General features: G+C 35.3%; 1 protein-coding gene across 1 annotated transcript in view; it reads right to left on the bottom strand.

Annotated features, from left to right (window-relative positions):
- The window catches only part of LOC150078673 (RNA-binding protein NOB1), a 52,836-nt gene that overhangs the window by 18,374 nt on the left and 21,176 nt on the right, over nucleotides 1-13,286 (bottom strand). Inside the window, exons 3-5 of the mRNA XM_090382230.1 lie at nucleotides 8,722-8,858; nucleotides 6,028-6,093; nucleotides 154-489 (exon numbers count right to left, since the gene is read on the bottom strand). Coding sequence (XP_090238356.1) covers nucleotides 154-489; nucleotides 6,028-6,093; nucleotides 8,722-8,858 — 539 coding nt within the window. The remainder of the gene's footprint in view (nucleotides 1-153; nucleotides 490-6,027; nucleotides 6,094-8,721; nucleotides 8,859-13,286) is intronic.

The raw sequence follows: 13,286 nt of genomic DNA on the forward strand, positions 1-13,286 counted from the left end.
TAATCCTTTCATTCATATTGCATTTCATATAAACATTTCTTTTAATATATTGTTAGTGTTTAAATTCACACACTCTCAATGAAGTTACTGTTAGTTTTGCTTATCTTATGTACCTTTTAAACAATAACTGGAGCAAATTAATGCAGAACTTACCTGCATTGCAAAATCAGTTGTCACACATGCAACTGAAACTGGATTTTCATCTATAGATAAACAACCCATTTGTTTTTTCACTTCATCTATATTGCTAAGAGTTATCCATTCTCCACCTTTTGTGCAGCTATTAGAATCATGACCAAGATTTTCTTCATTATGTAGTTCTCTCTCTTCTGAATATTCTGTTTCATTCAGATAATCACTAGCATCAGCATAAAGATTCTCCCCATTGCCACAGAAAACTCTAGAAAGTTCCTTACCATCAACAGTTTCCTCAAAGTTCATAACTTGACATGAGGAATCAATTTCTGGCTTTTCTTCTTTTTCAGAATCCTGAAAGTTGAAAATTTGTGGTAATATAGAAACACAAAGAGTCAAAAGAGGATGGCATTACAGGAAAGGAAGGCTATTATCCTGTTGGCTACCAATATATTAGATTTAAAAAAAGTTTACAGACATATCACACTTTTACTCTACATTTGTGAAATGCTAATGCAAGAGTGGTATGCACCTGTATCTTGATTCATTATTAAATCCTGTGTTATGTTTTATCATCAGTTCATAAAAATTATAATTGCAAATGTATAGGAAATACCCATTTAGTTGTAAATTTAAAAAAACATACATAATACAATTGCACTTCTTAAACCACAGGTTGCAAATTTTTTGCATCCAGGAAAACTGAAAATTTGGCTGCTTAATTAATGAGCAGAACGATATTATAGAACAAGAGTCCATTATATCTAATGCTCAGTATGTGCAGAGAACATATTCATAGAAAACCATCACTAACTGATCATTAAATTCCTATATAAATGTAACTTGCCGTAACTTGCTGAGATATATTATCACAAATTATTTATTACAAAAATAATTTGATTTGTTTTAAAATAAAATATGAAATAATATATCTACTGTACAAACCTGATAAAATAATTCTCTTTGAAAAATTCATTAAAAGAAAGCTTAAGAGTTTGCCTTCTTATCACCATGAAGAAACATACGGCAAATGAAGGCCTCCAATGCCATTACTGTTTCTTTCAACACTGGAATCAAAATCCTCTATGACTCCTTTTGTCTCTTCCACCTCCATCATGATTTCTCTTAACTGTTCAGGCTCATTAAAGGGAGGAGGATACTGGAGATTTAATCACCACCATCCCTTTCTTCAATTTGCGTTTGTATGTGCAAATCAGTCAAATAACTGATTTTGAGATCTTCTCTATGAGACTCCAGCAACTCACATCTTCAGTACAGTAATACCCCGAAGTTACGCGATAGGTGGGTCCGACGAAAATCGCGTAAGTCGGGGTACAACTTTGCATATAAATACATACAAATTTTGCTTAATTGGGACCAAGGACTAACAAAAACACTAGTTTATAAGAAAAATATTAATAAAATTGCAGTTCTTTATACATATTAATACAAAATATGTATTAAAAAACAAATGACTTACGTTAAAAAGTTATTTCGATGTCGATGGCTTCATAAAATCTAACAAATTCGTCTGACGACACAGCGCGTTCTTTTTTTCACGCAGAATTTCTTCGTAGCAAGCTAATAATTTTTTTATTCCTTGCTTTGTAGCTATAACGCGTTCTTCGTTGTAGTCTATGTTTTCTAAAATTTTTAAGCCCTTTACAATTGAGCCCTTTTCAATTTTCAACATGTCAAGTTTGCAATTGTCATGTGCTTTTCGCCGTTGCTTCGTTTAGGCCTGTAGCACGTGCAATATCACATGGTCTTTCATTTCGCTCAAAGCGTTTCACAATTTTATATTTTTTCTCTATCGACAGAGGCGGACTGGCCATAAGCCTTACCGGGGAAACCCCGGTGGGCCAGTGTGATTTTGGCCATAAACCATAGTATGAGGCCACTATAAATTTTTCCGGGTAAGAATTTTTGATCCAGTCCGCCTCTGTTTATCGATAATTGCTTTTCTTTTTCTCTCTGAATCTGCAGTGTCTTCACCAGGACGCTTCCTTTTCACACCTTTTAATTAAGTATTTTACTAATTTTTAGGGAATAAAGCGCAATTACAAAACGAGGAGGCACGCTTGATACGCATAAACAAAGCTGCGCGCATGTAGCAACTGAATAAACAACACCATAAAGGCAGAGATACACTATTAACACCTCACATTTCTAGGGGTTACTACCATAAAACAATAAAAATCCAGTTGCGTTTCTGCTAGGGAAATCTGTTATAAACTGGTAGTAGACTCGATCTAATTGCATTTGCGATTATACCGATAGCTGGAATTGTGTTAGTTTTTATGTTATTATGGTGAAATGTGTTTCCCCTTCACTGATATAAAATACATAAAAGCAGCAAAGTTGAATTTTGTTCATCTTTCGCTCTCATTCTCCGCCGTCGCACCGTATATCGATAACATATGAAAAACGACCTTGAAGTAGTGGGCGGCAGCGGTGCCAAACGAAAAATCAAGAACCGCGTAACTCCGAGTTCGTGTAAGTCGGGGTAGCGTAAGTCGGGGTATTACTGTATTCACTTCCAAGTTAAGGTGTTCCTCCATGTAAAAATTTCCTTTATGATATTTTCTTGCATTTTTGAAGATCTCCATAAACATTGACAAACTGCACTTAAGTTTTCTCCCTTCATATTGTTGGAGGAAACCCATTTCTTCTCCAGTTATGATAAGTTTCGTCATTAGTTTCAAGTTTAAGTCAGTAGAGACCTGCTAGCAGTGTTCACATTGTTTTCTATGAACAGCTGTGGCACAAACGTGCTTTGTTCTCAAAGTTTTTGTTAAAGTGGAATGACACGATCCAATGGAGATACACCGATGAGTCAAAACATTATGACCATCAAATCGAAGCACTACAGCGTGTGCGCAGGTCGGGACATGATCCTGATACTGAGCACTCTTGTTCTTCAGATGAGAAAGGCAGCGGACTTAAGCGGGTTTGACAAAGGCCAAATTGTAATGGCCAGACGATTGAGTCAGAGCATATCTGAAACAGCGGCAAGGTGTTGGACGATGCTCGAGGTGAGCGAAGGCTCTCCCTGATGTTATATGGCAACAGAAGGGTGACTGTGGTGCAACTCGCCGGTAATCGGAAGGCTGGTGACAGGAGTAATGTCACAACACACAGTACATCGAACCCAGCTGAAAATGGGGCTGTGTAGCCACAGGCCGCTCCAAGCGCCCATGCTAACCACAGTTCACCAGTAACAGCGCCTATAATAGGCACGTGAACATCGAAACTGGACCTTGAGTGATTAAAAGAAAGTAGTCTGGTCTGATGAATCATGTTTCCCGTTGCACTATGTGGACAGCCGGGTACGTGTGCGTTGTTTACCTGGGGAAGTGATGGCGCCTGGATGCACCGTGGGACGAAAACAAGCCGGTGGCGTCATGCCTTGGCCGATGTTCTTCTGGGATACCCTGATCCAGTCATCCATGTACTGGGCATTCTGACATCGATCACCTACCTAAACATCATTGATGACCACGAAAGGTACACCCTTTCATGGCAACGGTATTTCCCTCTGGCAGTGCCGTCTTTCAGCAGGATAATGTGCCATGCCACACCACCCGGATTGTTCGAGACTGGTTCGCAGAACACGAGGATGGCTTCCAGGTATTGCCCTGGCCTCCAAATTCCCCAGACATCAATCCCATCAGGCATCTGGTGATTTGTGTTGGAACAGCAATTCCGATCTGCAGCGTCTCAACCACAGACCTTACAGGAGTTAAAGGATCTGCTAGTTACATGTTGGTATCAGATACCACAAGACACATTTAGAAATTGTGTAGCGTCCATGCCTCGCCGGGTACGAACTGTTTTGGCTGCACGCGGAGGACCATTATCATTTTAGGTAGGTGGTTATAATGTTTTGGCTCATCGGTGTACGTTTCTTTAGTTTATTAATGTTTCATATTAATAAAAATTAATATAAAAATCTGCAGTGTGGTCAGTCATTAACATCAATTGATGAAATCTGAGACATGATTTCATCATCTGACGTTGACTTAACAGATTGCAGATTACTTTCAACAGACTACTTACCATGTTTGAAATGACAGTGATAATTGAAAACTTGCATATAATCCACTGTAGATCTCTGACATACTGTTTTAAGAACACATATTTCATTTGTACTTTTCCTGATTTTAAAGAAAAATTCAATACACTCATACATTTTATTCAGTGCACACCATTTTGAAATATGACAGGACATGAAAACATGTCTTTATCTGCCTACAATAACAGATTGCCATAAGCAAGTGAACAACTTACTGCATGGAAATAAGGATAAGGCATGTCTAACATGTTATCCAATTTTTGTGGTGTAGTGCACTCTGCTAATCAACCTTGAACAATGACAATCTGGATACTTTCTGAACAGACCTCTTAGGATTGTTTAAGTAATGTGTCCCTTTATGTATAACTATCTTTCCAGCAAGTGCTCCTAGCTCTAATCTCCAAGTAATAGTAGACAGTTCACAATAGATGGAAACATAAAAATAGCTTTGAAAATTGGAGATTGCAATTGTTAGCATCAGCTGTCTGATACTGGCATTAGCAACCAAAATGTGAAGAAATTTTTTGCGATTCAGATTCATAAGTTGATGAAATTGAAGCAACTGATACATAAATACATGTAGAGGATATTACTGTAAAAAAAAAGAAAAAAAGTATTTCTTTTACAATTTGATTTGATTGCCAAGCCAACTTTTTTTTTTCATTAGAGTAAACATTAGAGTAAAAAATAATTTTTTCCCCTCTAATTCTTTACTTTAATCTTGGTAATCAAGTTTAAAAAAAAAAAGTAATATATGCAATAATTTATGTACAAAATTTATTTTTTTTAAAATGAAACTTAAACAAAACTCACTCCCCACAGCTAGCTCCTAGCTAGAGAGCAAGTTTTCCACTAGAAAACTCATTCCCAAACTATACACTTTTGGCAGACTCATGCTTCTTTTCACTGCTGAAAAGTGTTAAAGTAGTTGTCAATCACGTTCATGTTTCAATCCTGTTCACTTGACTTTAGAGAAAGTCCATTCTTGTTTATACTCCGGCACGATCACCAGGTCAGTAGAGTTTAAAATAAATCAATCAATACAAATTGTTAATTGTATTTAGCAGTCACGGGCTCGAACCCCGGTCCACCCAAAGAGCATGTGCTACCACACTCATGCTCCTGACCACTTGGCTAGGTCAACCCTGCGGCATTTGCACAGAGGTCTAAGAAAGCAAGGGGGTTTTTTGGAAGGAAACAAATTATCAGAAATAATGTTCAAAACAGTGAGTAAAATTTATTTAATTATACCTTAAAGAACCATTTCTTCTAATGCCAGGGGTTGGTTAGAAATCTAGCATGACTATTTAAAGATTAACTCCTATTTAGGAAGTAGACTGCTTGTCAAAAAGGTATGAACAATTTCAACAGAGAGAAAGATCACCCAATCACTGTGCTCTGCTGCAGGTAGGGAATAAGTTGACTTCAGTCTTTATCAATGTTTAAGATGAGAAAGGTTGTTTATAGGTAGACTAACGTATATATAACAGGGGTGCCGGATTCAATTCAGCAGTACTTTTGGATTTCATCTGGGTGTGCACAGAAGTGAGAATTTTACATATTAAAAATTGTTAACTTCATTATTAGTGTTTCTCTTAGCTATTCAATTAAACAACAGATAGAATCCAATGAAATTATAACAATGGTTTATTACCTCATTAAACTGATACAGATTTCCTTTGGTATTTGGGTTTGGTCATACATAAATTTTAGTTAGTTATTCGATGTAATAATAATGAAATAAATCATACTTAAAACAACTTGGCATACATTATAAATTTTTTTTTTTAATCTTTTTCAAATACGATATTTCTTACCTCTCTAGGATAATAAAATCCAGGCAAAGATTGCCGAAACTCATCAATATGTGAACGTGTGATGACCTATAAGATTCAGTGAATAAATTTAATATTTCCACAAAATTAATTGTTCTAATTAATTTAGTAAATATTAATAAAAGTTTATTAAACTTAACTATATTGATGATAAATCAAAGCCCATTAAAGATAAACTGCTTGTCTTCATTGATAAATTGTTAGAGACAGATTGTTACTATTATATATAAGGTGTTCTGATTAAAGGGCACTGGGGATCTATCTTACTTATATTTAGGTTTAGGCCATTTGTTGTCTGAGTCTTTCCTGTCATATTTGGGCTAAATTTTTTGAATTTGATTTAAAACTTTTAACCAAGTAATTTTAATTAATTTTGTCAAATCAACTGCTTTTTTTTTATGAATGACAAAGTTGTTTCCCATCATTGGTGTATGTCTGAAACAAATATAAGCTAATTTTACTTTAAGGGAAAAAAATAATAAATAAATAAACAATGATTGTATGAGATGTTTGCTGTTCAGTAATTATGTTTAGCCGCACAACTGCTAATACAGTTGTACTGTTGCATTATTATTTTTTCTTTATATAAAAACAGTTTATTTTTGTTTTAGAAGTAAACTGATGATGCTGAGAAAGTGGAATAACCTTCCCACTGAGAAAACAGCAGTTGACTACACTATAAGATTACTCACTCTCTCAGAAATGTGGAGGAAAAAAAAAAAAAAGTGATATAAAACAAAGATTAAATTCCAAAAATTTTTATGCAAATATGTTATAACAATTCCTTATTAAAAAAAAGTCCAAATGGCATGCTTACAGACTAGAATTAACTCAGTGTATGGCATATTTTTAAAAAATTCATGTAGTACATGTGAATATTTTGAAAAAATTCCTGTACAATTCATGTAGTACATGTGAATATATTGAAGAATACTTGTGTATCAGCAAATGCTTAGATAACAAATATGTCAAAAAGGCTGATATAAGGAATATCAAAACTTGAATATGCAAATTCTATCACTCTCTGACCAAACTGTGAAAACAAATTATTAATATTAAAATTGTGAAACACAATTTTAATATTCTAATAAAATATATCATTTACATATAAATGATAAAAATCAAAAATTACTTTTTACAATAAAAAATACATTGTATAGTTAAAATATAATATGTATTAACATTTCCAATGTATTAAAAGAAAAATAGAGTACATTATGCTTAACGTTCAGAAAGGGGAAGAAGATTTTCAACATTGAAGGCAGCATAACTGACTCATGTGCCCAATGAACTGATTTTTTTTTTTTTCCCATCAGGTCACACTACATGGAGATCATATGGACACCACCCATGTAGTTAAGACTGATAAAGACAATAAAACTGCTGAAAGCTACAGTACTTCATTGTTTGAAGTTAAACAGTAAAAGGATGTTGATTGATCATGGCATGATTTGGCTGGTTAAAATAGAGAGTGGGAATTATAGAAGCCAATTCAGAAGAACAGTGCCCATGGAAGTATCCACTGAAAAGGCACGTAGCAGAAACAGCACATCGATGAGACAGAGTGGAGAGACTTTGTTAGAGATAAGTCATTAATTAACCTACTTTCCCTATTTTGAATGGAATCTAAATGTCTGAGAGGTTTTGGGGGCATTGCCCCATATGTGGGAACAATATTCCATGATAGGGTGAATTTGCAATTTGTGCAGAATAGACAGCTGTTTGGAAGAAAAGTAATGCAAAGACCAAAAAAACCTAGTTTTTTAGATACAGAGGAAGTAATATTTGTAATGTGCTTATGCCGAGAGAGAGAGAGAGATTTGAAGTAAAGGTAATCCTCAATAGAAATATATGATTTTGCCTAGAAATCAGTGTCATCAAAGATAAGCAGAGAATCACTTGGAGATCGGCATTTAAGAAATTGGTAGTAGAAAATTTTGAAAAGTTGAAGCTGTTTCTGCAGGGCAAGGTTTCTCAAACTGGAATGCAATGTGCTCTAATTAGCAAAACAATAGGATTCTGGTTAATGGAAGATCATTAACATAAAAGAGTGGGAGAAAGAACTTGGGGAACACCAGCATTATTGGAGGAGAGAAGACAGAGAGCCATCCACTATCACCTGCAGCAAATGGTCACAGAGCAAAGTGGATACCCAATTACGAAAAACAGTTGGCAAACCATAGGAAGCTTATTTAGAAGATCTTTATGCCAAACATGATCAAAAGCCTCTGAAATGTCAAGAGCAACTGCTTGAATTACAAACTTTTCCATTAAATTTGTCCACAGATGAGTAAATAAGCCAGAATATCACCACTGATGAAATCCTACTAGCAATCATTGATCAGATGGAAGGTTTCTAGTTTGTTTAAGAGTTGGCTATTAATTAGATGGGAGAAATATGTCACCCTTTGCTTTATATTAATGAAAATTCATATCACAGAAGTTTGACTGTATGTATAAAACTTCATTACAACTAATTTCCTTCTTGGCTCTTCCTGTAGCTAATTATTAATTATTAATTTTGGAGTACGCCCAAAAAAAAAAAAAAAAAAAAAAGGATACAATATAATTTCCATATGATTTTGATAATTATGTTTCTCTACGATCTATTGTTAAAAATGCAAACACATAGCATTCCCAGTTTTGTTAAATAATATCAATTTTCTGTAACCTCACCTTATTCACAAATGGTTCTGTATTCAGATGATTTATGCCAAAATTTTCTTTTTCCAAAAGATAAGTCAATGCTAATACTTTTATATCTGTTGCTGATAGACTGGGGTAATCACCAGTTTTCTTAGAAAACTCTGTTACTGTAAGAAACATTAAGAATTTATTAATTTTTTTCCTAGAAATTTAAATATCTAATATTCAAGTGTTACTGATATAAAATATACCGATTACTTCTAAAATATGTTGTAATCTCAACAATGGAATATTTATATGGAGCCCTTCAGGGCCTAGGCAAACTTGAATTGTGCGATTAGAGCCTGTAAATGGCAATGGACACAGCCAAAATCAATGATATCAAGTAACAATGAGTACGAACATCCATGTTCCATATAAAATTTGCAAATAAAATATACTTTAAAATTTTAATGTTGCAGCTTCTGGTGAAAAAGCATATGCACATTGATATGTTCAGATTTGCATATATTTCTTAGAAAAAATGCAAATCTGAACTGCACCATCTATATTTCTTAGAAATATATGCAAATCAAAAAAATATTTTGCCTAGGGAATAAAAACGCCAAAGATAGGACCTACGTCATCTATTCCCTTTGAATATATAGCACTAGACATCAATGGTTGCCTAAATTTCTCATTCTCAATTTGAGCTGTTATGTCAACTTTGTTGTTTACCTGAAGATAGTAATATGCCAATCCAAGTTCCTGAAGCAGTTTTTATTTTTATTATTAATATTTTTTTTAATGAAAACTCCGAACACGAGGGGTATTATAACCTATAGTACTTAGTACTGTGCTTGGGTTGGAGGTTGAGAAGACGAGAGAAGATCCTGGAAAAGGCCCGAGGTTGGGTAAATTCATGTCTTGACGATAAATAAGCTCATACAGACCAACCATTAATTGAAATAGCTCTTTACTGTGATTAGAATTTACAAATTAAAATAACATATTTACAATAAAATTTTAATGTACAAAATAAAACTGCTATGATACACTATATAACTAAAACTGTAATAAAATTACCTAAAATAAACTGGATTAAAAGTGATAAAACCTGTAGCTTTTGGAAGCATCAGCTTCCTTCCTCAACAGTAATAAATCTTCAGGCTCACGGTAGTTCACACGTGGTTCCATCGGCCCATGGTCAGAACTGGAAGCGGAAATAGCTCGGGAGTGCTAAAAGCAAAACCGTTCATCCGTACTTAGGACAATAGTTTCAAATAGGGGATGTAAATGCATACCCCTGTCCCTATTCATGCTATTGTTGTTGGATGAACGGATTTGCAGGCTCTTGAGCCATTTACGGTCCCAGAATCCATGTGCTTGATCCACGATAACTGCATCCTCTGGGGAGATTTGATGCTGCCTATCCCAATAATGCTCGGCCACAGCAGACTTATTATAATCAGCAGTTTTTACAGCATTTAAATGCTCCCCCAGACAATCTTTTAACCACCGTTTTGTTTCGCCCACATAGCCCCACAATCTGGGCATTTTATCCTGTAAACAACTCCACTACTAAAGTCCTCTGTGATTGGATCTTTTATCTGGGACACAACTGTGTGCACCCTCCACCCGGGAAGCTGCACACAGCGTGTATTGAAACCCCGTAAAATTCTGGTTAACCGCTCAGTAAGGCCCGGATAGTAAGGAAGCTGGACAACATAAGAATAGTGTGGTAAAAGCTCTAGTAGATAGAGCAATGTCACACTGTACTACTTCTGAGGACAAAGAATGTGAAATCAAACGGGTCACAGCAGACCTTAGAAATTGCGGATACCCCTAGAGGATCATGGACAGATACAGCAAAGGAATAGTGTCAAACTGTAGGGAACCATTTGTTCCTGTGGCTACCGCATACATTCCTTACTATCCTGGCCTTACTGAGTGGTTAACCAGAATTTTACGGGGTTTCAATACACGTTGTGTGCAGCTTCCTGGGCGGAGGATGCAGACAGTTGTGTCCCAGGTAAAAGATCCAATCGCAAAGGACTTTAGTAGTGGAGTTGTTTACAGGATAAAATGCCCGGATTGTGGGGAATGCTATGTGGGCGAAACAAAACGGCGGTTAAAGGATTGTCTGGGGGAAGCATTTAAATGCTATAAAAACTGCTGATTATAATGTCTATAATCAGCGGTTTTGATTACAGATATATAATCTCCCAATAATGCTGTGGCCGAGCATTATTGGGAGAGGCAGCATCAAATCTCCCCAGAGGATGCAGTTATTGTGGATCGAGCACATGGATTCTGGGACCGTAAATGGCTCGAGATCCTGCAAATCTGTTCATCCGACAACAATAGCATGAATAGGGACAGGGGTATGTGTTTACATCCCCTATTTAAAACTATTGTCCTAAGTACGGATGAACGGTTTTGCTTTTAGCACTCCCGAGCTATTTCCGCTTCCAGTACTGACCATGCAGCAATGGAACCACATGGTGAAATACCATGAGTCTGTTATATGTAAGGAAGTGTTGCCAGAAGATTTATTACTGTTGAGGAAGGAAGCTGATGCTTCCGAAAGCTACAGGTTTTATCGCTTTTAATCCAGTTTATTTTAGGTAATTTTATTACAGTTTTAATTCTTATATAGTGTATCATAGCAGTTTTATTTTATACATTAAAATTTTATTGTAAATATGTTATTTCAATTTGTAAATTCTAATCACAGTAAAGAGCTATTTCAATTAATGGTTGGTGTATGAGCTTATTTATCGTCAAGACGAGAGAAAATATTTGTTGACATTAGACTTGAACTTCTGTAGACTAATTTTCAGGAAGGAAGGTTGTTCCAGAAAACAGAAGTTGAATGAATAAACGAGGAAGATGAAAAGTTGGTTCTGTGGGTTTGAAGCTGGACAGTAAATGGATGTAGGCTGGTGGCAGCACATTTTCGGACAATTTTGAAAGAGAGAGCGGAAATTATAGAAGCCAATTCAGAAGAACAGTGCCCATGAAAGTATCTGTAGAAAAGGCATGCAGCAGAAACAGTACGTCTATGAGACAGCGAGTGGAGAAACTTTGTTAGAGATGAGTCATTAATTAACCTACCTGCCCTCTTCTGAATGGAATCCTCTTCTGAATGGGGACACCGCTCCAGATGTGGAAACAATATTCCATGGTAGGGCAGATTTGTGATTTGTACAGAGTGAATAGCTGTTTGGAAGAAAAGTAATGCCGAGGGAGAGAGAAAAAACCAAGTTTTTTAGATGCAGAGGAAGCAATATTTGTAATGTGCTTATGCCAAGAGAGAGATTAGAAGTCAGGGAAATCCCCAAAAGAGATATATCTACTTGCCTAGAAATCGGAGGGTTACCAAAGATAAGCATAGGAGCAAAAGAATCGTTTATGCAAGATATAAGACAAGACTGAGTTTTAAAAGGATTGAAATCAACTAAGTTGTCTTTTCCCCACTGGAGAATTACCCAGAGATTGGCATTTAAGGAATTGGTAGCGGCTCTTCCAGCTTACAGTGATAAATTGGAAGACTTTCTTACTATTTCATTCCTGTGAGAACAATATCACTGTTTCAAAGCCAAGGATATAAACAAATGAATTTTCTTTGGTTTCATTTTAAAAATGTCACATTCAATTAATAGAATGTGCAGAACCTAGATAGTTATGATCTTAATAACATTCTAAATGCCTTTTGATACTGTTTGCAAGAAATGCTGTCTTCCACAAATTACAACTAAGTATATAAGAAAAAAGTGACAAGGAGGAACTAGTTTCTTGCATATTTTATTTAACAGATAACAGAGCTGTAGTGACTCAATATGTTCTACGTTAAATATCAATTAGTTAAGAAAAGGAGGATTACCTCCTTGTAGAACACTTTGGTGCTGATACTCTCCATTGTTGAAACATCTACACAAATAGCTTCAATGTACAGCCATTCCCCTGCTTACATTATTATGTAAGCCGGGGAATGAACTTACAGAAATTTGACTTTACTTAAGTTTTTGCCAGCCGGTGTAAACTTAAAAAAAATTGTGGAAATGTATTTTGCATCCTGTAGGAATAAATGGAAGTATCGTGAAAATATCATAATGAGAACTTAATAACACACTGTTTTTTTTTTTTTTTTTTTAGGAAATTTGTTCCAAGACCACGGAAGTTGAAATTTTTGCTATAAAATTGCTCTACACTTTCATTGTTATCATATGTTCTGTTATAAGAATCAATTTTGTATACCTTCGTGATATTTTTCTAAAACACATTTCTGGAGGTCACTACCATAAAACAATATGCACTTTCCAGTTTATTGGGCTTTTCTGTTAATGATCTATTATAAATGGGTAGTAAATTTGATCTTACTGCATTTGCAATAATACCAATAACTGGAATTTTATGTGTTTTTATGTTAGGGTATTATGGTGAAATGAGTTCCCCTTCACTGAAATCTTCAATCATATAAAAATTTTCAGAATCTTCTCTTCATTCATATTTACTTATTACGATGGTGAAGGGAAAGGGACCAATGGAAAGTGCAAGTGCTGGCAGTGCTAGGAAACAAAACAAAATTGATTTAGAAATGAAAATGATTAATT

Source organism: Mastigoproctus giganteus, chromosome 10, assembly GCF_048544385.1.
Source record: "Mastigoproctus giganteus isolate SK-2022 chromosome 10, ASM4854438v1, whole genome shotgun sequence".
In the NCBI taxonomy this organism is placed as follows: Eukaryota; Metazoa; Arthropoda; class Arachnida; order Uropygi; family Thelyphonidae; genus Mastigoproctus; species Mastigoproctus giganteus.